Raw genomic sequence first — 27762 nt, 5'->3', positions numbered from 1 at the left:
TAATATAATAAAAAATTATATATTATTTGGAAGGTATAAGTATGACTGTTTCTGGAGTTAGAAAAACAAAAAAGATGTTTTTCAGACTCTACATTGGAAATTTGGAATTTGGGAGATTGGTAACCGCACAGATCACAACCTCACAAGTACTACATTGGAAATTTACTCAACGAAGCAGGTGACAAGTCTAACCCTAGGGATGAAATTAGTAATAGCAGCTTATACATTCTTAACTGCATTACCAAAAAAATAAAGCTTATACATTCTAAAATCTAAACAGAACAGCAAGCGGGATGAACGTCGTGCAGCTCATCTTATTACTGTAGGATCACGAATTGAACTTTGAGCACAAGGTTTCGGCTTCGGACCTTTCTGCTCTCTGAAGAGGGTAAAGCTTTTAGGATTTTATGATCTCTGCAGTTTTTTATCTGATTAAAGTACCAAATTTGACTTGGGGCTTATCAGAGAGTAGATTGAAGTATCATTGCAACCCTAAGAAAACAATAATAGATGGATTGATAGAACTAACTATGAACAGTTAGCACAAATAGCTTTACAATTAATTAATTGATGACAATTAGCACAAATAGCTTGTCAGTTAATTGTGACCTACGCTCATAAAGACAACATCTGCACCTTTACTAATGTCAAAAAAGAAAAGACTTTTCTTTTACCCTTAGTGGGTAGATTAGGTGGGACTGAACCTTATCTATCACTAATATTCTCAGCCTTTTGTCTAAGTTGAGTCAGAAGAACATCCATAGTTTCTCTGTAGATGAAGTATAGATAGATGGTAGTAGGCACTCATGTAGCAAACTCGTCAACTTCTGAGTTAAACACAAAACTTGGAAAAGTTGTCGTTATATCCCTGCATATTTTATCGCAGAAAATATAATAAGATTACAGTGAATTTAGGAAGAAACTGAATGTTATTGTTGTAATGAAATTGAGATAGCATCAAACTTACCGGAGATATGGAAGGGTCATAATTTTCATCAATGATGGGTTACGAGAAACAAAACTCTGCCATTCGGATATGTCAATCTTCCCATCCTGATTTACATCAGCATCCAAGAATGTCTGCCAACAAAATCTTTGAGCTCAGTAAACAAGGCTACCCCCCCCTCCCACCCATGACCCAACCTCTTCTCCAAACAAATAAAGAGAATGGAAACACTAGAAGTCAACAACCCTAAACCTGTGTTGGTACAATATTTCCTGGTTCCCTACAGTATATATTCTAGTTCACCTGGACAAACCAGTGATTGGTATTTGTTCAAATATCATCAGATACCCATGGCATATAAACTAAAGTTTAGTTGCAGTGAGGGAAAAACACATAGCCCCATATTCATTCTTAAAACATTTCTACATGGTATGTGCCATATGCCCATTCACCTGGACCAACTAATTGACTGAATTTTTTATGTAGGGAAGCAAATCTGGCTGGGTTAGGTCAGCTTAGGGTCAACCCTAAACCTAACCTAATCATCAATCCAATGCAAACCTAATTGTCCTGGACAAAGTTGCACAGATAATATCATGCTTAAACATATGAAATAAACAGAGTAAGCATTCACTCAATTTGAACTTTGTTTTCCTTGGAGTGAGCTGCCTAATCCACCTTAAGTCTTCTTGAATGTTCAATTATAAGATCACAATTCATATATTTGGGCAATAGTATAGTCCATCAATTAGAATAGTGCTAAGGGATTGGTTTCCAAGATTTCATTAAAAACATGGAACACTAATACAATTGGTAGATTACTAGCATTTCTGCGGTAACAATGCACCTTATCAAGTATGGCTTCAATGGTCTCATCAGCCAACCTCATTTCTGTTTCACAGAGAAGTGCAATCAACATTTGCTTGACCTGCCAAAACCACGTTCAAAAAATAAAAATAAATAAATAAACTGATAAGGAGATTAAAAAGATATTAATACTGAATCAATAAAATTTCACAATAGGGATAATGTGGCATGTATTCTCCTTGTCATACATTTTTGGAAAAAGATGGGAAGAAGAATTAAAACACTTGTTACTGGATAGAAACCCAAGATCATTCCAAAATAAGGAAAAGAACAAAAAAAAAGGAACAAGGCCATGTTTGGGAGTGCTTATGTTAAAAACAAGTGCTTATTCGAATGAGTACTTATTTGCATTTGGCACCCAACTTTTTCAAGTGCTTATTTTAAAAAATAAGCACTTATTTCATATTGGGTGTTTGGTAGTCTTTTTCTCCAATAAGCATTTGTGACTATTTTGTCCTTCATTTTCTTTCAAAATTTTAAAATATACCCTTATGAAAGTACTTTTATTAAAATACTTTTATGAAAGTACTTTTATGAAAGCACTTTTATAAAAGCACTTTTATAAAAGCACTTTTATGAAAACACTTTTATAAAAGTACTTTTATAAAATTCAATTAGGGATAATTTTATAAGTGGTATTTTAAAATTCAACTAGGGATAATTTTGGAAGAAAAAAAATTGAATAAGTGCTTATTGTATAAGTACTAAAAAAAGCTGGAAATTTGGGTTTAAAAAATAAGCCCTTATTTTTAAAATAAGCACTTATTTCGGGCTTATTTTCCAAATACCAATAAGTGCTTAATGGTGTGACCCCAGCCCAGGTAAGCACTCCCAAACATGGCCTAAGTAAATGAACAGAAAACCTCAATATGTACGTAAGTATTGGTAGTAACAAGAGAGGCTTTTGTTGTTGGGTATTTTTCAAGCTTGTATAGGTGTGATCTTGAGTTTTACTATCTGAACTGACAAATCAATAACAATGGCAAAGCATCGATGTTACAATAAAAAAACACCTCATATCTAAATAGGATTTACAAAAAACAAAAAAAAAGATAGTTAACAAGTTAAGAAAGAGATAAAAACATAGTTAACAAGATACATCCATTGCTTTGGTTTCAGGAAAAGAAAAAAAAAATAGATATAAAATAGATTGAGCTTTTAAAAATATATGAGAAGTTTTAATCAAAATAGATTTTGTAAGATGGAGCAAAACCTGTAATGAGATGGCAAGACATCTCTTGCAGAGGCATAGACATTTTTTATGTAGATAGAAAATAAAATTGTGCCCTCATCAAGGTTCAAACTATCAATACTGTTGATATGCAAAGTTTTGTTTGACTGAAAAAAGTAAGGTTCAAACCTGATGCACAGCATGTCATATCAATATTTTGAACCTCGGTCCTCATGGCACTTATTTCATACAATTCATGAAACGTCACCCAATAAATTAAATATAAATAATAAAAAGTTCAACTGACCTCCTGGCGTTCAATGAATCCTGTGCCATCTAAATCATAAAGCTTGAATGAAACTACAATGGCATATTAAATTTGATATTAGATGTGGCGTTGACATTTCTAGCTTTGGAAATTTAAGGTCAATTACTAGCTCCTAGAAACTTACAGTTTATTTTGTCTTCTTGTGGAGCATTAGGATGGAAAACAGTGAGTGCTCGTACAAAGTCTCCAAAATCAATGACTCCCTTTTTCTTGACATCAAACAGGTAAAAAATCTGAACATAGAAAATATCAAAGTTCAAAAAACGCATTCTAAGCAACAGAAGAAATAAAAAAATTCTTCAGATCAGATTAACATTCAAATACTTGCCAGACCAATCAATATTATCAGGAAATGGTAAATCCACACTCCAAAATATGACAATATCCCAGATTGACAATACTGGAGAAGCCCCAAATTTGTTTTTTCTATTTTGAGCCTTGGTGCTTTTTACTTAAAAGTTATCATTTTGTTTAGTACATGAAACAATACTTTTACGAGGAGCTTATATGTCTAGCTCCTTTTGAGTTCCTTGCTCCAATGAGAATATAGATGGAAACTACTTATTTATGCACTGTAAATTCAGCACACAAAAGTGGGTTCATTTCTTGGGAATCTTTCTAAACAGCCAATGCTTCCCTAGGTCCACCGAAGATACTCTGAGTTGCCGGCAGGTTTATGGTCTAAGAAATGGGGAAAAGGAATTGCAAAATATTATCCTTTTTGCAATCTTTTGGCTAGTCCCATAAGAAAGAAATGCATTCATATTCCAGAACAAAATTGCTTCTCAGGATGCTGTTCTAAGAAAGTTACAAGGGTGATTCACTTTTGACTGGCTGTTAGAAAGGTATTCAGGCGATTCTAAGAATAGCTCTTTTTTGGGGTGGTGGACCTTGGTGGTGGCATGGCACTTTTGTAGATTCCCTTGATGTACATAATCTGATTTGTATATCACTCCTTTTAGCATGGTAAAATGATACTTACCTTCTTAAAAACCAATACTTTCACTGTTGCCACCCCCTCCCCAACTGGAGATTCTTAAGTTGTAATCATCCTTTTGTATGCTGTACATTATGTACTTGGAATTGAGTCTATAAAGTTATGTTATTGGAGTCCTTTGGGGACCAGAACTTTAGGGGTTATTTTTATTTTTCCTCTCGTCTTATCCCTTCAATATACCACTTGTATTCTCTTTTCGATTTTCTAATAGAATGTTTACATTCCTGAACAAAGGAATTGGAGATGGGTTTTAGAGGCATCTCTTTAAGAAACCACACCTTGGGTTCCATAAAATCTTACTTTATGTGTTTTCAACTCCTGCAGTGCAAATTAGTCCTATAATCCACCTTGTATTGGAGATTCACCCAGTGAAAATGGTCATACAAACTCTCAACTTTTAAACTCAAAAAAATTGCTATACTTTAAAATATGTTGCGAGGCTTCTCTTTGTGCTAGAAGTTCTTTCTTCCCAAAGACCCCAAGCAGCCTTTAAGGTAGGAATTATGCCATGTTCCAAGGAAGTCAAGAATGTCCCATATGTCTTGAAAAGGAGGTGGGATGGACATCAAAGAGCTCAGAGAAACGGTTTCAGATCTATGTCTGCAGTGGAGTAATAGGTGATTTACTGGTGTTCCACTTTCCATACATAGGAGAGGCACAAGGGATAAGCATGAACTATTGCTCTTGTAAGCAAATTATAAGTGATGATTTTCTTCTAAGCCACCTACCAACAGAAAGTCCAAATTTTGGAGGGGCAGGGACCTTCCTTATGTTTTGGAGAATCATCATGATATTAGTGTTTACTTAGCAATAAAGAAAAAAGTATTAGAAAAGGAGGAAAAGAACATAAAAGAGTAGACTAGAAATCCCCTCAATGAAATTCTATCCAGGTCGTCACATAGCACCAGAATCCAATCCATGTGAAGGAATTTGCATGTGCACAGATCCACCTCGTTGATCTTTCTTTAGCTTGAAGCCAAGATTCCTTTCTTACCATGCTTCCAACGTACAGCGGAAGGCATGATAATCTTTGTTAGAGTCGGCTAGGGAAGGGCATTTCAGTCTTTTCTGTTTGAGTATTATGTTAATTACATGTCCCATACTTAAGTAGGGGCATATTTGACTTTGTAAATTGTTTATGATATATAAATATATGGTTGGCTGGGTGAGTCCTTTTGACTTCTCAGTTTGACACTTCTTTCTCCTCTCTTCTTCATTCTCTCCTCTCTTTCTCTCCTCTATCTCTGAAACTAGTTCGACTGAACTATTCTTACATGGTATCAGAGCGGCGATAAAAAGGAGATAGGGAGACTACAGCTTCATTCGATCAGTTCCTCTTTCCTCTTTCTTTCTTTTATTTTTTATTTTTTTTCTGGTCTGCGGCAATTCCCAAAAGTCTGCGACAACCTACTCAGGTGTTCCTAGGGTTATGATGGCCTAGTTACAGGTGAAGGGGGGAGTACGGCAACCCTAGTAGAAAATTTCTGGACTGCTGTCACCATGCGTGACAGCCTTGGTGGTCGTGTGGTTGTAGTCATGGTGGTCTGAACCCTCTATTGAGCAGTTTCAAGAGGGATATTTTTTTATGGTGGTTATGAATTCGTTTGTTAACATAAGTGGCCAAATATGTGCTCAGGCAAGATCATGGTGATTGGATGAGGAGACACTGTACGGTAGTGAGTGTGTTGGTGTAGTATTCAAAGAACAATAGTCAAGTGTTTGGGACTGATATATATTTTTTTTCGATGGGCAGAACCAGTTTTGTAAATTGAAATGGCATCAATGGGAGATGTTAGTAGTGACCAGAAATCGAGTGTGATGATTTCCTCTGATTTTGAAGTGTTCAGATGACATCCATCAAACTCAACAGTGAAAACTATGTGCCATGGGCCAAGTCGGTGGAAGTGTTTCTTAAGGTTAAGTAAAACATGTGTGGGAGGAGAAACCCACTGCTGAATCTCCGGGTTTTAATGATTGGGAGCAAGAGGGTGCTCAAATCATGACGTGGTTGTGGAACAGCATGGAACCTAAAATCAGCGTTAACTTCATGTTCTTAGAGAAATCAGACCCTTGAAGAATATTATGCCAGTATGAGAAATCTTCGGAATGAACTTAATGTCTATCATCCCTTAACTCCGGATGTCAAAATTCAGCAACAACAAAGGGAGCAACTTGATGTTACCCAGTTCTTAGTGTGGCTGAAATCAGAGTATGAACTTGTCAGAGCTAGTGTTTTAAAAGCACAAGGCGCAAAAAAGCCGCAGGGGTCAATTTGCGCCTGAGGTGCAAGGCGAGGCATGCACCTTTTTGAAGCAAGGCGCAAAAATACAAAAAAAAAAAAGTGCTAAAAAATAAAAAAAAAAGTCGGAAAATTCAAAAAGATAAAAAAAATAAAAAATATTAAACATAATATTAATAAAAAACATAAACTTAAATTTTAAAATAATGTTTTAAAACACTTATTATCTAAAATTAAAATACATAAACATAAGATGTAAAGCATATTCAAATGAGAATTTAAAAATAAAATCAAACATATAAAACATTTTCAAACATGTAAACCCTCTAATCTCTTTTTTCACTCAATTGCATTACTTCAAGTAGCTAATGTAATGTAAAACATATTACATTCCTGATTCTACATGCCGCCTTTGTGCCATGCCCCTCGAGGAAAGCCCAAACAAGTCCATGTTAGGTCTTAAATTCTTATTTTTCACACAAAAAACAATGATTTTATAGTTTTAATTGCTTTTTAAGAAGACATTTTATTAGGATGAATGAATGAACAACATTACCAAATTGGGGGTTCTTGGAGCTTCTGTGAGCGAGCGCATCAGGCGCACGTCTTTTAAATCACTGGTCATAGCACAGGTATTAGGTGGATCTGCCCTCCCTACTCTAGAGGAAGTGCTTGCCTGTCTCCATAGGATCTCTCTTGGTCCCACAGAGAGTACCATACCTCCTGACAGATCAGCACTTGTTGGAACTCGAGGAGGAGCTTATGGAAGCAGAGGAGGTGGTCGTACAATTCCCAGGGGGGGGGGGGCGTGGTAACCCTATGTTTGGTCGTAGCAATGGTGGAGGTCGTGATTCAGGGGGAGGTTGTGGCAGAGGAAGAGTTAGCACTACTAGGAAATGTACACACTGTGGAAGAGAAGGACGCACGGTTAACTTCTATTATGATCTGCATGGACCACCCTCCGCATGGGCATCATGCAACTATTGGTGGTAGTGAAGTCAATGATAATCAACCAATTGATCCAACACCTTCTACAGTCACAACTACTTCTAGAAAGGAGATGATGAGTATGAGATATTCCTTTAGGCTACTTCACATCAGAATACTGTCACCATTGCTCATTTAGGTATGGCTTGCTTGACATAAAAATCTTCCCTTGGATAATTCACTTTGGAGCCTCTGATCACATGATCGGGACTCCAGGTGTGTTTTCCTCTCTTTCTCAGACCTCCACATCACATACTGTTACCCTAGCCAATGGCTCTACTTCCCCCATTTATGGTGTTGGTAATGTTGACACTACATCTCTTTGTCTTCTGTTTTATATGTACCCAAGTTTCCTTTTAGGTGGTGTTCGGTGGTGTGGATGCACCACGATAAATTACATTAAGAAATGCGCAACGCCAAAACCTATAGTTCGGTTGCACTGTGGTGTGGATCAAACCACACTATATCGTGGATTAGTCTACACCACAGGCCAAAATATCATCTGTGGTTATTTCTCATGGACAGGTCCATGCTACTGTGGACATTTGTTTCCAACTTGATCCCATGCTTCGCATTACTTGGTGACTCCTCTGTAGAGGGGGCACTAGGATGTGCTTTCCGCCCACCATCTCCCCACAGGACTTTGGATGGTGAGAAGACAACCTTTATCGAGGGAAACAGAGGCAGGATGTTAGGATGTTGTTGATATTGATCAGAACATGGCTGAAGTTGACGATGAGGTCACTGATACAACACTGATGAAACAAATGTCAGTATCTCCTGGCCTTCTTTCCGGGGAATCATCCATTGAAGTGAGTTCAAGAAGGGCAGAGAGACTCAAGCTGGACTTGAATCGTGTTGATGAAAATGAAGATGCCCCATCACCAGACTGGAGGATGGATAAAAAATCCCCTTATCATCACCGTAATGGCAAGCAGAGATCGTCTCCTTCCTCAGCTTCATCATCAAGGCAGCCTTCAATGAGGAATATAGACTTGAATGACAACTTTTCTGTCTTCGATGATTCTCATGGTCGATGTGCTGAGATGAAATCAACTTCCCAAGGCATGAATGGTCCTGTCATCTCTATCATGGGTACAAAAGTGAAGGTCAATAAAAGGAGTTTTTATCTCCAATTCGGTCGTCCTTGCCGAATGGGCAGGTTGCTGAATATGTGATGGGAACCAATTCAGCAAGCTTAGGTAATGGCATTATAGCATATCCAGTGATGATATATACACCCACACCTTCGGTGTTTAGTTACAGTGGCTTCACCTGGGGCCTTCTGCATCTCTTTCACCAGTTATGTATGGACCTGGCTATGTTCCATACATGGTTGATTCAAGGGGAGCCCCTTTGGTGCCACAAATAGTGGGCTTTCCAACCCCCGACCCCTCTTGCTCCCAACCATCATTCAATATGAGCATGCCTAGCCCTCCATCCGAGTTGAATGGTGTTGGGCCATCACATCCAGGCCTTTATTTGAATTCAGGTTTAACAACGGTCGAAGGTGAGAACAGGGAATTGGGGGGCTCCCGACAACTATTTATTCAAGGGCAAAGCAGATCTGCTAAGGAACGGATAAATCCGGCATCATGGTCATTAAGTTTAGGAATGGTAGTGAGGCGAAGGAACCTGATGGTGGGTGGAACTCATATCCAGGTGGTAAAAAACAACGACCATGGAATTAGAGTTTTTTTCTTTTGAATACTATTTTTATTAATATAAATAATTATTTTTTATCAATTAATGTTATCAATAATTAATAATGTTGCTTATTATTAGTATTATTTTATTAATAATTTTCAAATATTATTTTTATTAATATTAATAATATTTTTAACTATTTTTAATATTATTATTTGTTATTTAATATTTTTAATTATTATTAAATATTATTAATAGTATTGTTAGTATCGATGTTGTCTGATCCAAGGTGTTTTGAACCGAGGACGCAGTCAAATAGTCCTGCCAACTACACGAGGCCGAGATGGAAGGACGAAGCTGCACACCAAGATCTGCAACCATAGGAAGAGTCAGAGGCCCGAGGAGTTATTCCCAGGGTAGGCACTCTGACGCTCAAGTTAGTAAGGTAACAGGGTCAGCCAGGATGGGCAGATTAGAATGATGCTAGTTCCGAGCCGGAGAGATAAAAGGGGTGTTGAGTGAGTAGAGCCAAAGGTCCCTTACCTCGAGCGCGGAATGCCTATTTATAGCTAAACATCTGTGTTCTGGTCGGACTAGGTTTCCAGGGTTGTTGGGATGAGGCCATCCGCCGAAGTCTTTGGGGAGTTTCTTTTTCCCCTACGTTGTCCATTGCCTTATCTGTGTGGGACACTCCTTGGTTGCGCTCTTCCATCACGCAATTCTGGGAGACGATGTTGACATGGTCCGAAGAGGGCGGCCACGGAATCTACCACGTGGCGCCCTTGGCCAGCTTAGCAACCACCTGAACAAGTATTATCAATTATCATTAATATTATTACTTATTTTTAATTATTATTAATATTATTATTTGTTATTTAATATTATTTTTATTAATTATTAATATCGTTAGCAGTTTACTATATTTTTCTATTATGTATACTACTAAAAAATACATTATTGTTTTTAATGTTTAACAATATAGATTATCTCAAATGTTGTAACTAAGATGCATGGAATCATAACACTGGATGTGGATTGAAATACATCACATATTGCAGAAGGCCTACGGAGGTGTGGTGTGGTTCAATCCATACATCTTTGTCCACGGTGCAGAACAACTACTCTGTTGAGGGGTAGTATGTTTTAATCCACACCCTGTTGTGTGGTGTGGATGAAAACACACCGCCCAATTTCTCATCTACACTACAGAACACCCCCTTAATCTTATGTCTATTAGTAAACTAACCAAGTCCCTCAATTGTTCTATCACTTTTTACCCTTATTGTGTTTTTCAGGATCTCAAGACGGGGAGGAAGATTGGTGGAGGGAATGAAACTGGTGGATTGTATTAAATTGACGGTGGTGGTTCTATAGTTGCTCTTCAAACTTCTTTGACTCCTCTCCAATGGCATTATAGACTCGGTCACCCATCTTTTAAAGCTCTCAAGCTACTTGTTTTGTCATTGAGTCGTCTGTCTTCTTTGTAGTGTGAGTCGTGTCAGTATGGGAAACACTGTTGGGTTTCCTTCAGTCCTAGAGTTGATAGTCGCATGTTGAGTCATTTCGCTTTGGTTCATACAGATATTTGGGGTCCTATTAGGATTGAGTCCTATAATGGTCATAGGTATTTTGCTATTTTTATTGATGACTGTTCAAGAATGACATTGATTTATTTAATGAAAGAAAGGAGTGAATTATTTTCCATTTTCCAAAAGTTTCATGCTGAAGTACGTACACAATTTGGTGTTTCAATTAAAATTCTCCATTCAAACAATGGCAGATAGCATTTTCTTACTTCATTTCAGCAGTATTTGAAGCAACATTGCATTATTCATCAGACATCATGCGTAAATATTCCTCAACAAAATGGGGTGGCTAAGAGGAAGAATCGACATCTACTTGAAACAGCTCAGTCCCTTCTTCATTATATGAATGTTCCTAAACATTTTTGGAGTGATGTGCTTACCACTTGTTTCCTCATTAATCGCATGCTCTCGTTCATTCTTGATGGTCATTCCCCGTTCTCTATCTTGTTTCCCACTTCGTCTCCATATATCCCTTGACTCCCAGGATCTTCGGGTATGTGTGATTTGTTTAGAATCTTGGTCCTGGTCTAGATAAGTTGGATGCACGCTCCATTAAGTGTATCTTTCTTGGCTACTCTAGTACTCAGAAAGGGTATAAATTCTACAATCCCATTACTCGGAAATCATTTGTTTGTCCTAATGTTACATTCTTTGAGTTTGTGTCGTACTTCTCAGGTCCTGATATTTCTCCTCCCAAAGAGGTTCCTCTTCCTCTTCCAGTTGATAATCTCATTCATGCTGTTCCCGTTGTGACTGAGTCTCCACCTCCTCCAATGCAACAACTTACTAAAAGGCCACCAATCCATCAAGTGTATACTCACCGACAGAGACCAACACCTCCTCTAGCTTCTACTCTGTCAACAAATACAATTTCTTCCACACCCGAGTTGCTTTCTGACCTTGACCTTCCTATTGCATTGAAAGGTAAACGTAGTTGCACTCTACACCCCATATCCAATTATGCTTTTGTTTATCACCTTTCCACTTCCCATCGCCAGTTTGTTTCTCTGTTATCTTATGTATCTACACCTAAGGATGTTCAAGAGGCTCTTACCTCGCCAGGGTGGCGTAAAGCTATGGAAGAGGAACTCTCTGCCCTTAATCACAATCATATGTGGGAACTCACCAATCTTCCCCTAGGTAAGCATGTTGTTGGTTGTAAATGGGTGTATACTGTTAAATATCTACCAGATGGGAGTGGAACGGCTAAAAGCCCGTTTAGTTGCCAAAAGGTATTCTCAACTTTATGGTATAGCTTATGTGGAAACCTTTTCCCCTATTGCTAAGATTGGCTCAGTGCGTGTGTTGATTTCCTTAGCAGTCATGAATGATTGGCCTTTGTTTCAGCTCGCTGTTAAAAATACCTTCCTTAGCAGTCATGAATGATTGGCTTTTGTTTCAGCTTGATATTAAAAATACCTTCCTCCATGGTGATTTTCTAGAGGAAGTGTACATGAAGCAACCACCAGGGTTTGTTGCTCAGCGGAGGATGGTAATGTGTGTGAGCTCAAGAAGGTAATCTATGGGCTCAAACTGTCTCCCCATGCTTGGTTTGGCAAATTTAGTGAAGTAGTGAAAGAGTTTGGAATGAGACAATGTCAAGTTGACCAATCAGTATTTAGCTATGATTCTGAAGCCAAGAAGATCTTGCTAGTAGTTTACGTGGACGACATAGTCATCATTGGCAATGATAAACTTGGGATTGATAGACTGAAAGTCTTTCTACAAGATCACTTTCAGACAAAAGATCTTGGGAAGTTAAAGTATTTCTTGGGTATAGAAGTTGCTAGGTCGAAGCAAGGCATAAACCTATGTCAGAGGAAATATGTTCTTGACCTATTGGAGATTAGGTGCTAAACCAGCTGAAACCCCCATGGAACCGAATGTGAAGTTGGGCAGTGATATAGGTGAATTATTTGATGATCCCAGAAGGTAATAGAAGGCTAGTGGGAAAACTGAATTACCTAACTATTACTAGACCTGATATCTCATTTGTTGTTAGTGTGGTAAGCCAATTTATGCAAAGCCCTTGAGTTCCTCACTGGGACACAGTTCTTAGAATTGTGTGGTATTTGAAGGGGGCTCCAGGTCGTGGGTTACTATACAAGCCAGGAGGTGGTCTTGAAATAATTAGCTATACAAATGCAGACTGGGCAAGCTCAGTACCGGACAGGAAATCCACTGTAGGTTATTACACCTTTCTTGGAAGAAATTTAGTGACATGGAAGAGAAAAAAGCAGACTGTTGTAGCAAGGAGTAGTGTAGAAGCAAAATACAGGGCCATGGCACACACTACATGTGAACTGGTGTGGTTGAAAAATCTTTTGCAAGAAATCAGGTTTTCAATAAGCAAACCCGTGAAGTTATACTGTGACAACCAAGCTGCAATTCACATCTCATCCAATCCAGTTTTTCATGAGAAGACTAAGCACATAGAGGTAGATTGCCATTTTGTAAGGGAAAAAGTCCTTAATGGTGTCGTAAGTACAGAGCATGTGAGAATAGGTGATCAGTGGGCAGACTTGTTCACAAAATGGTTGAGTTCGGAAAGAGTGAGCTATATATGTAACAAGCTGGGATTATATGATATATATTCTCCAGCTTGAGGGGGAGTGTTAGAGTCTGCTAAGGAAGGGCATTTCAGTCTTTTCCATTTAAGTATTATGTTAATTACATGTCCCATACTTAAGCAGGGGCATATTTGACTTTGTACATTGTTTTTGACATATAAATATATGGTTGGCTGGGTGAGTCTTTTTGACTTTTCAGTTCAACACTTCTTTCTCTTCTCTTCTTCTTTCTCTCTCTCCTCTCTTTCTCTCTTCTCTACCTCTGAAACTAGTTCGACTGAACTATTCTTACACTCTTAATACATTTGGAACCTTCAGCAATCAGCAAAGATTTCCTCCGGCTAGTTTTGGATAATCATTGATTATATTGTCAAGTTGTTTGAATTTTCATTACCAAAAAAAAAAAAGCATTTAGGCTGCAGTTTCAAGGGCATCTAGGAGAACAGAAACGTGAAGATCTTTTCTGGATTGTGCCCATAACGCTCAAGAGGTTTTGATCTTCATCATCATTACAATTGCTCACCAGGTACCATCCAGCAACTATTGGGAACTTAAAAGAGGTATTTAGCTAATTTCTCATCATATAGAATTTGGAAAGGCTTGGATCCCCCTTTTCTCAAACACCACAAAGTTCAACTGTTACAGGTTTTCTATGGGGAATCACTGACCTCTGGTAACTGGTGATTGTAGCAAAGGGACCTTGTAACCAACTGTTCCAAAGGAATGGACTCCTCCGGAGAGGGACTACATAAAGTTTAATTCTGATGAAAGCAGCAGCCTTGGTAATCTGGGACCTTCAGGTTTGGAAAAGGGTTTTCGAGATGGTAAGTGACATTAGTTGTCATGCTTTCAGGTCCAATTGGAGTTGGGGATTCCTCAAGGGCTGAGCTGTTGGCTACCATACAAGGAGTGCAGTGGGCTACTGAAATGAAAGTCAGCAAATTGATCATATCATTGAAGGTGACTCACAGGTAGTGATTGTTGCTGAACAAGCGGCTTGGGTATGCAAGTGAACCTATAGGTATGAACTAAAGAAAGTTAAATGGATTAACTTGGGTTTGCAAGTCAAAATCCAATTTGTGCAAAGGTTTCATGGCCGATGCATTAGTCAAACAAGGGGCAATCAGTTTTTTTAGTTATTTAGTTTTTTTTGGGGGGGGAGGGGACGCTCAGTTGTCAAGTGAAATTGAAGGGGTGAGGTGTTGGCAATACTTTCAAAAGGGTATATTTAAATCATATATACAATTGCTGTTTATAATTAATGAAATTTAATTATCAAAAAAATTTGCATCAATCTCTTACTCTTTCTCTAGCATGGTAATGTTGGAAACCTCATCAAACTGAGTAGTTGGGCTTCTATCTCAGGCTCAGACTTGTTATCCACAGGATTCGAGAAGACGGGTGGAGATTCTTAGGCTGCTATTGTTTAGATGGCTGCTGACTCTAGCAGGCTGAGCACATCTAGTCACTTCATTAGTTCACTGGAGAAGCTGGACCAGAATGAACTTCTCATTTGTCTGGGTTCTTAGGTCAGTAAGTTCGTTCCTTTGCCTAATTAGTGAGACTACTCGTGTTTGCTGTAGTTTTTGCAGTGTTTACAGGCTAACCTACCTAGGCTTTAGTTCTCTGGCTGTGTTTCTTGTCCCAAGGAGCTAATGGTCATAAACTCACCATGCATTCTCTTCTTTTTACTTGTACTTAGTAAAATTCTTTTTTCTTATCAAAGAAAAAAGTTTAAAAAAAAACTTTAAAAAGTTAGAAACTTAGAATAACTCAACCACAAGTTAAGTGGTGCTTTCAATCTATTTGTAGCTTGTAGCCAACAACCTTCTTTTAAGAGAATACCAATTTCAACTCAAGATGCTTATGCAAAACAAGATGCTACTAAACCACATAAAAGGATGTAATGTAATACCCGATCTGCGAAGAGGTTCTCCTTCTTTCCATTCTTAAAAAGAGCCAATTGAAACTCCTCCTGAATGTACAGAAAGACTTAGTGACTAACAATCCTCTTGAATCAGGGTTCTCAAATATAATAAAGTTTAATTTCAGAATACTCAACAAGCATTGATAACATTATGTACTAGAAATGCATAAGAAATTACTAAAACACACAATTTAGGTAATTAGATATAGTTTTGAACTGGTTCCTATATTACCAAGACATATTGATACAGAACCATTGCATATTCCAAAAGTTAAAAAGGAATACAAGGAATGCAAATGCACCATTCACTGTCATGTGTGTAAGCTATTAGAACCCATCAACCCAAAACATCATATACGTTGCAACAGTGGCAACACTTGACCATAATGCTACAGATTTTTTTTATCAGAAAAAGTAACTTTCATTAAAGATAATTTAAAACTGAGATACAGGAGTCAACAATTATTAGAAGAGGTTGATTAATAAACACCAACCATTACAGCACTGCCCAGTAAAGTCTCTCCCTTGCAGTCCTTTGTTTAGCTAAGGCATCAGCAAAACCATTTGTTGATCTCCTTACCCACTTGAAACAAACACCCACCTCCCTTGTTATGTTAAGCATTTCCCTTATTAGCTATCTATATTGCCAAATTCCCAGCTGTCCTGATTGCATCCACCCAATTACCAATTTGGAGTCCCCCTCTATCTCAATCTGCTATAGCCCCAATTGTTTGGCCAGTTTTACACCTTGATATAGTGCCAAGATTTCCGCTCTCAAGGAATCTCCAGCTCCAACTAGACCTGAATATAATGCCATTATCTTACCTTCATTATCTCTGAAAACACCTCCTACACCAGATGGGCCCGGATTACCTATAGAGCTCCCACCGAAGTTCAGTTTTACCCTCTGTTGTGTCGGTGGGGACCAAACTTCCTGTACCACAGGTTTGGAAGAAGTTGTAGTTGCCACAGTACTCTAGTTTCTATAAATGTCTTCAGCTGAGAAATCCTTAAAAAGATCATAGGATTTCAACCAACGGATAACCTTAGTGGTTATTCCTTCCACAACCTCTTCCTTGGATCTACACCTATCTTTGAAGATCCTATTGTTTCTTTCCTCCCACACTGACCACAATACAGAAGCTCCAGTGGCTCGGGGGGAATCCACCTGCAACCAAAGAGAAAAGAGAACCAATACCAAATAAAGAACAAAAAAGGGACAAGAGGTTAGTAAACTGTAAATGTGAAATTGTCTCACTAGAATCCAAGCATAGGCTACAAACATGGTGGGAGAGACACATATTTGGCCTCTTTCTCTGCAATAAATCAAAGGTATTGTTTTTTGGAGTACCACTTCCCAACAAAAGGCCTGAAGTTTTGGAGGTACATGACTACTCCACTCCTCCTTTGAAGGAAAGTTTCTTGTACGGTTAGAGGTCTGGAGCAAAATGTTATAGAATGAAGAGCAATTGAAAAAACCAGAAGGGGCAGGTTTCCAAATTCTGCTATCCCTACTAGATCATTACATCCATCCAACTACTTGCTTATCCAAGAGCTTCATAACATGTTACTGCTAGAGATGATGATACCCATTTGTCAGTTATCCCTACAGAATCCACTTTGTTGAGTGGGCCGGTTTGTTTTGTTGAGTGGCCCGGTTTGTCTTTAGTTTGTTTTTATTTAATTAGGAAGTTGTTGGGCCTTCGGCCCATTAGTTTTTTATTTTTTAAAAGTTGTGACTATTCAGTTTTAGTAGCCGCCCTACTAAGGGCATCCTTGTAATATCTCATCTTTAAGTTAAATATAAATATAATGAGGGGCTGGCAGCTAGGGTTAACTTTCTCATAACTCTAGTTGACCTCCTACTCTTTTCTTCTTCTCCTTCCTTCTCTACTGCTGAAATCTTCACCTTCCCTCTCTTTCTCTCACAAGAAGATTGACTGAATCAGCAAATAGTGATTTCTTTTTGGTATCAGAGCAGGTTGAAGGTTCTTGAAGTTGTTCTCTCATGCAGCCCTAGATCGGCCGACTGCATGGTGATTTAAGAGGCTGATCGAGGTAAGCTCAGTTTTTGGATTTTCTTGATCGATCTGTGTGCCCTGTAGCTGGTCTAGGGTTTCTCATCTGAATCAGGAAAAACTGGAGAAAGGGGAAGAGTCCTGTTTTTGCTGGACTCTTCAATTTTGACCTAGGAAGTGGCGCCCTAGTTTTTTAGGGTTCCTTGGAGTTTTTTGTAAGGAGCGATTCAAGTCCCACGTGGTTTGGAGGCTTCTAGAGAGGGCGGTTGTCTTTTCTCTCTCTTCTCCCATCCCACAGAAAATGAATCTTTTGTGAGAAGAAAGCCCAGGACACCAAGAAAGTGTTGGTTCCAAAAGGTGTCTTGTTTGATCTTGCTGCAATTTTTAGTTATTTTCTTTACCTTTTTTGAGAAGCATGGAGGGCCATAGATTTGAAAATAAGCCCGGGAGTGAAATGAGACCAGTGGGAGGGGGTGCTGGAGACCCCTTCGGGGCTGGAACCATTACTACAGTTAGGTTGGATGGTGCAAACTACTTGGAATGGTCACAATCTGCAAAGATGGCCATTGAGGCTCGTGAGAAATTAGGGTATATCACTAGTGAAGAGGTGAAACCCTAAACTAGCAACTCCCAGTGGGTGCAGGAAAACTATATGGTGATGACTTGGTTGTGTAATTCCATGTTGCCACATATAAGTAAAAATTTCTTATGGGCAAACACTGCTAAGGAAATATGGGATGGGGTTGCAGAAACCTATTCACAAAGGGAGAATGTTGCTAGGGCTTATCAACTGAGAAATCGGATTATTGCTACAAGGCAGGGAGATAGATCTGTTGCAGCCTATTTTTCAGCCCTTAAGGCCCTGTGGCAGGAAATTGACCATTTGGAGACCTTTGCTTGAGAAACTACCAAGGATGCAGCTACCTATCAGAGACATTTAGAGAAGTATAGGGTGTTTGAATTCCTTGCTGGCCTTAACCCTGAGTATGATATTGCACGGCAGCATCTTCTTTCCAGGGATAGTGTCACTCTCTCCCAAGCATATGCTTTTGTGTCAGGGGAGAAGTTGCAAGAGGGATGTGATGATGAAAACCCAAATTTCTGATCAGTCTGCCATGGTAAGTGTTGTGAAACCTAAACAAAGTGGCAGTGAAATCAAGAAGGAAGACAAAAGAGACTTGGTTTGTGACTACTGTAAGAAGCCTAAACATACAAGAGATACTTGCTGGAAGCTTCACCCACATCTTGTGCTGACTAGATTGAGAAATAAGAAGGGAAATGCGCACATGGCAGTAACCGGTGACACTCCGACCCCTCCTACTACAGCTGCTTTGGAGTCTGTTGCAACTGCTGCAGTAAGGGCCGAACTTGAGAGGTATGGGCTACTTCTGAACCAGTGGGATACAGCTAGCTCTAGTTCAGTCGCAAGCGGACAACAAGGTACAGGTGGCACTGGTGGAGCTCACTCTACCTCCTTTGCTCACACAGGTAGTTCACACGTCACTGCAAATTATGTTTCCGCTTCAGGTAAGGAGGGACCTCCTTGGATTATAGATTCTGGAGCCTCAGAGCACATGACCCATAGCTCCACTATTTTTTCCTTTTACCAGCTCTGTTCTGGCAAAGATAGAGTCTCCATTGCTGATGGATCCCATGTTCCTATTGTTGGGAAGGGATCTGTCAAGATTAATGATTCTATTTGTTTACCCTCTATCCTTCATGTTCCCAGATTGAGCACAAATTTGTTATCTATTAGTAGTTTGACTAAGAATTTTAACTGCTCAGTAATTTTTTCTCCTGGACGTTGTATTTTGCAGGATCTGGATTCAAAGAGGACGATTGGGAGTGGTCGTGAAGTGAATGGAATCTACCTCCTGGATGTTCCCTCACCAGAGTCATCATGTTAGCAGGGACAATGAGTCAGGATCTGTGAGTCAGATTATGCTTTGGCATAATTGTTTGGGACATTTGTCTTTTTCTTCTTTAAGTTTTTTGTTTCCAAAACTTTTTGAGTCTGTTAGTCTGTCAAGTTTGAAGTGTGAAGGTTGTCAACTTGGAAAGCATTGTAGACATTCTTTTAAACCTAGTAATAAAAGATGTTCTTCTTCTTTTGATGTTATTCATTCGGATGTGTGGGGTCCTTACTATGTTCCTTCTATGGGAGGCTATCGCTATTTTCTCCTATTTGTGGATGATTTCTCTCGATACTCTTGGATTTACCTGATGAAATCCCGCGATGAAGTACCATCCTTGGTGCGGCAATTTCATCAGATGATACTAACACAATTTGGAACAAGAATAAAGGTGTTCAGATCTGACAATGCCAGGGAATATTTTGAAAGACATCTTGCCTCGTACTTGTTAGAATATGGTGTTGTCCATCAGAGCAGCTGCTCCTACAGTCCACAACAGAATGGTGTTGCAGAAAGGAAGAACAGACACATTGTTGAGACCGCAAGAAGCATGATGATCACATCTACAGTTCCGGTTCGGTTTTGGGGTGATGCAGTTCTCACAGCAGTATATCTGATTAACAGGGTGCCTTCTCGTATACTTGGATTCAGCACTCCATTCAGCCTTCTTTTTCCTCAGGAGGAGATGTTTCATGTTCCTCTCAGGGTGTTTGGGTGTGTCTGCTTTGCACACATCCTTGATCCTCACCGCTCGAAGTTTGATCCCAAGGCAAAGAAGTGTGTCTTCCTTGGATATGTAGATAATCAGAAAGGGTACCGCTGCTATGATCCAATCTCTGAGAACCGATATGTTACCATGGATGTCACCTTTTTTTAATCCATGTACTTCTTCTCACAGAATCCTTCTCAGGGGGAGTGTTTTGGGGAAGTAAGTCGGCAGTCTATCCCTCTCCCAGTTCCAGTCCCTATGTCACCTCTTGTGCTTGACTACCACCCGGTGCCACCTACCTTGCCACCTCCTTTGCGCTCTGTTTCTCAGCATTACTCACGACAGAGACTTCACAAGGCGGTTGATTCCACTACAGCAGAACTCACACCACTTCCTGTCGATCCCTTGGAGACTCCAGATTCAGCTAATATGGATTCAGGTATTCCTCTTGATCCCGCTACTATTTCAGTTCCCATTGATCCTACTAACTCTGTTACCGATAACCTTGATCTCCCTATTGCTCTTAGAAAAGGGAAGAGAAAGTGTACTGCTCATTGTATTTCACAGTACTTATCCTACAGTGGACTTTCTCCATCCTATCGTGCTTTTCTCTCTTCTCTTGATTATGTGTCTATACCCAAGGGTGTTAGTGAGGCTCTCTCCAAACCTGAGTAGAAGACAGCTATGCAGGAAGAGATGGATGCTTTGATTAAGAATAAGACATGGGACATTGTGGACCTACCAGAAGGCAAGGAGACGGTTGGATGCAGATGGGTTTACACAATAAAATATAAGGCAGATGAAAGTATAGAGAGGTACAAGGCAAGACTTGTCGCAAAAGGATACACGCAGACCTATGGCATTGATTATTTAGAGACCTTTGCGCCAGTTGCAAAGATGACCTCCGTTCGGATACTCCTTTCCCTTGCTACCTCATACTCTTGGTCCTTGTTTCAACTAGATGTGAAAAATGCTTTCCTAAATGGGGATCTGCAAGAAGTGTATATGGATCTTCCTGCTGGTTTCTACAATGATACTGAAAAGGGAAAGGTATGCAGGCTTAAGAAGTCACTATATGGCTTGAAACAATCTCCCAGAGCATGGTTTGACAGATTCAGAAAGGCCTTGATTGATTTTGGCTACACTCAAACTCAATCCAATCACACTTTGTTTATGAAGCACAGGGGATCTTTGGTGTCAGTCCTAATTGTTTATGTGGATGATATTATTGTCACTGGGAATGAGATACTTCTTAGGCATCGAAGTTGCAAAATCAAAACATGGAATTTTTATCTCTCAAAGGAAGTATGTCTTGGACCTTCTTCAAGAGACAAGGAAGCTTGGAACAAAGGCAATTAGCAACCCTATTAATCAGAACCATAAAATCAGTGCAACAGAAGGTGAACCAGTAAAGGACATTGGGAGATATCAGAGACTTGTGGGTCGGCTGCTATACTTGTGTATGACAAGACCAGACATCTCCTATGCAGTGAGTGTAGTAAGTCAATACATGCATGCCCCACGAGTCCAGCATTGGGAGGCAGTTGACAAGATCCTTGCTTATCTGAAGGGACATCCAGGCAGAGGCATATTGTTTACTGATCATGGACAGTTGAAACTAGAGGCTTATACAGATGCCGATTGGGCAGGATGCCTTGATGACAGGAAATCAACTTCAGGAGTGTGCACCCTAGTTGGGGGTAACCTAGTCTCATGGAAGAGTAAGAAACAAACAGTGGTGGCAAGATCAAGTGTTGAAGCCGAATACAGAGCCATGGCGTATGGAGTTTCAGAACTTCTCTGGATCCGTTCTCTGTTAGAAGAAATTGGTGTACAGGCAGAAGAACCCATGATGCTATACTGTGATAACCAAGCAGCAATTAACATTGCTCATAACCCAGTCCAGCATGACCGAACTAAGCACATTGAAGTGGATGGACATTTTATCAGAGAAAGGGTAACTTCTGGAGAAGTCTGTCTTCCATACATTGCTTCTGATCTGCAGCTCGCTGATGTTCTCACAAAGGGTGTTGCAAAGAACAAGCTAGAGCATGATCTACACAAGTTGGGCATGTGTGACATTTACTCCCAACTTGAGGGGGAGTGTTGAGTGGGCCGGTTTGTTTTGTTGAGTGGCCCAGTTTGTCTTTAGTTTGTTTTTATTTAATTAGGAAGTTGTTGGGCCTTCGGCCCATTAGTTTTTTATTTTTTAAAAGTTGTGACTATTCAGTTTTAGTAGCCGCCCTACTAAGGGCATCCTTGCAATATCTCATCTTTAAGTTAAATATAAATATAATGAGGGGCTGGCGGCTAGGGTTAACTTTCTCATAACTCTAGTTGACCTCCTACTCTTTTCTTCTTCTCCTTCCTTCTCTACTGCTGAAATCTTCACCTTCCCTCTCTTTCTCTCACAAGAAGCTTGACTGAATCAGCAAATAGTGATTTCTACTCTCTTTAATATCTCTTCACCAATTTTAAATGTTTCTCATATGTCTACATTATTCTCTTAGTAAGTAGTCTTACATTTTCGGTGAACTTTCCTCCTTGTTCACGTTTCAAGACACAGAACAAGGACGAGTCCTGGTTAACAAGTAATACAGGTTCTCCTGGACACTAGAATAATTCTTTCATTGGCAGCATATAATCCATGCGAATAACAGACTAACAGTTAGCATTGTGTATTAGCACCCACAGCTTGGCCAGATACTGTTCATGCTTTATTTTTATTGTCCTGGAATAAGTGGGTATAATTAAAAATACTAGTCATCTAAGTACTGAACAACTACTAATTCTCTTTCATGGCAACCCTGCCCTACTCTCATTTGGCTATAGAAACTTCCTTCTGTTTGTGCAATATGGAAGATGATCCAATTCTATGGTGGTGCAGGACAGCATGAATTACAGTTGTAAAAAACTCTAAAGGTGATCTACACAACTACAGAAAGAAGGATGATATGAAGGTTATTGATAGGAGAAAAGAGTGACAAAACCATCCACCAATGAAAGCCAATGAATCAGCAACAAATTGGTGATGGAAAGTCAAACCAAGACTCTTCAATTCTAGTGGCCACATTGATAAGAAAAGGAGACTAGATCATCATCATCATCATCATCATCTAAGCCTTATCCTAACTATTGGGGTCGGCTACATTAATCCAGTTTTGTCATTCTGTTCTGTTTATTGCCATATTCATTATGAAATTATTGGCACCTGAATCATTTCTTACTACTTCTACCCATGTCCTCTTTGGTCTAACCATAGCCCTTCTAGCCCCTTCAACTTGCAAAAAATCACTTCTTACAGGTGCTGTTTATGGTATTCTATGCACACGACTGACCCATCTTAGTCTACTTTCTCTCATTTTATCACCTGTTGGGGCTGCTCCTACGTTCCTGCAAATGATTTCATTTCTAATCCTATCCTTTCTAGTTTTCCCACTCATCTATCTCAGCATACACATTTCTGCTACACTCATTTTGGACATGTTTCTTGACAGTCCAACACTGCTCCATACAGCATAGTTGACCTTGCAATTGCTTTATAGAATTTTCCTTTCAATCTAAGTGGTATTTGCCTATCACACAAAAGGAGCCTAGATCATCATGTCTTATCAGAAGATGCCACTAGTAATATAGAACAGCTTAGATGCACAAAAGCTCATGAATTGGTCAGATAAACTGCAAACCAGCTAATCAGATACCCAATAATTATTGTAGCACCTAGAGTTTTCTGCCTTTCTTAATTAGCAGAGGACATTAAAGCACATGGTAAAATAAAGCCTTGTAAAACAATTGATAGATTAGATGAGCATAGGATAAAATTAGCACCAACTGCATGGCCTGAATGACAAAGAATACAAATAAGAAACCTGATGTAAGGTAAGAACAAGCCAGAAAAAGCTAAGATATGCATGGAAATAGAACATCTCAATATTCTAATAACAAGTGATAAAGCTCAGAGAAAATGGAGCCATGATGAATATGCATGTGCCATTGGACATTACCTTACTTATTAGCCCATCGTCAACCACAGAACTACTAATGCTCTTAAACAGTTCAAACAGTGCCTCAACTTCACTGACACTGACTGGAAAATCAAGAAAAAAAAGGGTCAAGTTTCTAAAGCATTAAATCAAAGGAAAAAACCATATTTAAAGACCTTAAACAGAAGATGGCATCAACTCGATAATGCCTAAGATAAGATTACAAATCCCAATGAGAAGGTTAGCTTTAGAAGTCTTAACCACACAGGCAATTTTCCATTTTTCAGATGGTTAGAGAGAAACATAAAAGACATCTTCCAGTTATGCATTGCACAAACTATACCTAGCAATGTTACATGCCAAAAGTATGTAATACTTGTAAGGATATATTCTAGATTTTCACTGATTTTACTTTTATTCCATTGAGCACATCCATGGATTTATCTAAATTTTCTAATTAACCATGGTCGTTCAGCAACGCAAGAACCTCTTCTCCTAGCTTTAAAATAACACTGCACATATTCAATAATCAGTTTTTATTTTTTGAAACCTCAGAACATCAGGAAAACGTGGATGCTATTTATAATGCCTTAAATAGTGTCCGAGTAGCATGTCTAAATTTTTTCTTTTTATTTTTTTGGTTGGCATACCATGGTTCATTCTTATTGAAGAAAGCAGAAATGTAGCTCAATTTCATTTTATAAACTAACAGTGGTCTGTGCAGAATCCGCCTCCTCCAGGATATTTCTTTGCAAATGCAAATGAAGAAAAACAAAAACGAAAAAGTCTTGGTTCTGCTTAAAGGTAAATAGACATTCCTCAATGAAATTGCTGGAGCTTCAGGAAATCTTGATCAATCTAGGTATCACCTTGAAGCTTGAACAGTCCCTTCGACATATTTCATAGGCAAAATGACTAACCCATGAAGCATTAAAAATAAGACATGTTAATCTTTTGGACTTGAAGAATGTCTTGTATTAAGAAAGCTGAGGATACCACACCAGGAAAAGGAGGGGTCTTATAGGTGCAACTTGGGTAGGCCCAACCCAACCCCAAACTGACCTAGCCTACAATTCCACACAGGCTCGACTTGGATTTTCGGTCCTTAGGATGGATGTGGGCCTAGCCCTTAGGTAGCCCAGGCCTGGCCCAATCTTAGTAACCCAAAGTAGGTACATATATGCATGCATATACGCAAAATATAAAACCTTCCTATTTAATGGTTTAAAGTATTGATGCTAAATAGGTTTAGGGTAACCTTTCAATGGTTTGGGCCTAATAAGCATGCTTGAGCTTGATTGACCAACCCGAGCCCAGCCCAACACAAGTGTATCAAATTTCAATTTGTGTTGGGCTTGGGTTGGACAAACCATCTTGACCTTGGACTCCATCAAGGCTTGGGTCTTAGGCCCAATTCTTAGGGTTGAGCTTGGTTGGCCTTAAACCCAGCCCAACCCACCCAAGTTGTACCCAAAAAGGTGTTGGGGGGTAGGGATGGCAATTTTCCCCATCCCCGTTGGGTACCTGACCTTCTCAACCCGATGGGGTCAGGGACAGAGATTGCCTTGGTAGGGGCAAAGACGGAGATGGGGATTAATAGGGATCCCCCAATCAAGGCCGGGGATGAGTGAAGTCCTTTCCCTGACCCCAATTAAATATTTTTTATTATATTATCAAAATATATTTTAAATATTATTTATATTTTAAAATTTTCCTTTATTTTAAGTAAATTTATTTTCAAAAATATTTTTAATTGAAAAATTATGGGGATTCGGGTCCCTATAGGGAATCCATCTCCATCGGGGATTGGGGTCAAGGACAAGGATTTGTTTCAAAGTCGGGATCAGGAATGGGGAATATGGCCCCTGCCCCGAACCCGCTCATTGCCATTCCTAGGGGGGATAGAGAGCCCCTGGCCCACATGGTATGCTAAGGTTGTCTGTACAATGTTCCTATAAGGGTATCTTGGTCAATTGTACAATGTCCCTATAGGGCTGTAACAAGTGATTAGAAGTAATGGAATTGAATCCTCTATGTGTTCTTCTCTTTCTCATTTTGATTTCTTTGCAGTTCTAGTTATACTTTGTTCTTTTCACAACATATCTTTTTGTTTTTTAATCAATATAAATAAAACGACTCTCTTCTGTTCTTTCTCTTCTACTGATACCCTTAATTATCAATCTAAATGCAATAGGAATAAGAAATCATCGCAACATAAAATGTTGCATGGAATAAGCTAACAAAATTGCACAGCTCGAATTACTACAATTTCATGTATTGAATAAACACGCAGACTAAACGGTTTATCACGACTCACAAGCTGTTTGAGATGCAAGAATTACAGGGTCCTCGTGACCTGAAAACTGCTTTCTAGCTGTTGAATGAAGGCAGCCCATTTACCAAAGAAAAGGCCACTCCCAGACTATAAAGCCCAGGTTTCACTGTAATTCCTAAAGAAGCATCTCAACCTTGCAAAAGAGCCCAAATTCAACCACCATCATCAGCATATCAATAAATAATACAAAATTATCAATAACATTAACCAAAATAGAAAGAAAAAAAATATTAATTGCACAATAAATTTCTCTACTAAATACATAGTTATATGTACCTACCAAAAGAAGAATAAAAAAGAAGCACTGAAAAACAGACTTTTCTTAGAATACCTTCGAATCTTAAGGTGCATTTTGGAAAATTCCCGTGAAAATATTGTTAGTAAAATCGAGAAGTTAAACCGAACCAGAATATACACAACCCAAGAACTGGTAGAAAGCATTTATACCAAATAATTATTAAAAACCCATGTCTTTTCACCCCACTGAATTAATTTCTCCAAAACTAACAAGAAAATGACATTATTACAAGGAGAACAACGTTCGAAAAATATACAAATAACGAGAAAAGAGAAAGAAGAGAATGTAAAGCGAAGGAAATGTCGGAACTTACAGTACGGAGAGTTCGCCGGCGAGATGCCGGATTCCGACGAAACTGAGAAAAAACTCGAGAGGGTTTAGGAGTCGTAACGGAAGAAATATTGCGAAGTGATCGATCGAACGGCTCAAAATTTTTTCATAGATGGACCGTGAAATCAGCTCCTGTATCCGATTCCGAAGAGAAGGCAAAAGCAAAATACCAATCACCTAACAGCAAGGACTGAAAGAGATTTAAATAACTCATTTTAGACAACGCATGGTGCGAATTATGCATTTCCCACTCTAGAAACCTCAAGTCTCGGTCCACCTGGCCAACTCCCACAGTTCACAATCCACGTCAAAACTCTAAAAATCAAGAATTCGACTATACTATACAGAGAGAAAATCCGGATGACAAACACAACATGGATAAGCACCTGGACGGGTCGGGTCAATTGCTGAGCTCAGTGGGCGATCAAAGTCCGTGTAAGCGGCAATTCGCTTATATTATTGTTATTATTATTATTATGCTGAGCTCAGTGGGCGACCAAAGTCCGTGTAAGCGGGAATTCGCTTAAATTATTATTATTATTATTATTATTAGCTTCATGCAATACAACGATGGTAGCGTATTGTCAACGGGTCGGGTTTGCCTCAATTATAATCCGAACCTTGAGCACTCTAACCTGAATCGGAGCTGACCGGCTTAAAATACATGATTCCCGAACCCAACTCGATCCTATAGGGTTTAACTTGACTCCAACCTGATTGGACTCGTATAATTTTGAATATATTTTTTAACACATTTTGAAGATCTAAAATACGTTAATTTAAATAAGGAAATTGTTTTATAAATTTTAAGGTGTTATTTTTTCTATTTAAAAAAAAAAGAAAATCAAAATCAACATATAAATAAATTATAAACTTTAAGCCTATAAAATTAAAAGTAAAAAAATTGCAAG

The 27762-nt window shown here is 38.9% G+C and overlaps 1 protein-coding gene across 1 annotated transcript; it reads right to left on the bottom strand.

Moving 5' to 3' along the window:
• Nucleotides 1-484: 484 nt before the first annotated feature.
• On the bottom strand, nt 485-27030 carry LOC104606380 (calcineurin B-like protein 1). Its single transcript, XM_010271532.3, has 9 exons — nt 26835-27030; nt 26206-26356; nt 23910-23992; nt 15254-15313; nt 3437-3545; nt 3292-3344; nt 1794-1874; nt 968-1080; nt 485-868 (listed from the first exon to the last, which is right to left on the bottom strand). Exons 2-9 carry the CDS (start codon nt 26282-26284, stop codon nt 805-807), a joined length of 642 nt encoding a protein of 213 aa, XP_010269834.1. The 5' UTR covers nt 26285-26356; nt 26835-27030; the 3' UTR covers nt 485-804.
• Between the last annotated feature and the right edge of the window lie 732 nt (nt 27031-27762).

The sequence above is a fragment of the Nelumbo nucifera genome, chromosome 6 (assembly GCF_055504915.1).
Source record: "Nelumbo nucifera cultivar China Antique chromosome 6, China Antique-T2T, whole genome shotgun sequence".
Lineage (NCBI taxonomy): Eukaryota > Viridiplantae > Streptophyta > Magnoliopsida > Proteales > Nelumbonaceae > Nelumbo > Nelumbo nucifera.
Note: the sequence above shows the minus strand (reverse complement) of the source record. Positions and strands in the feature narration are given on the sequence as shown.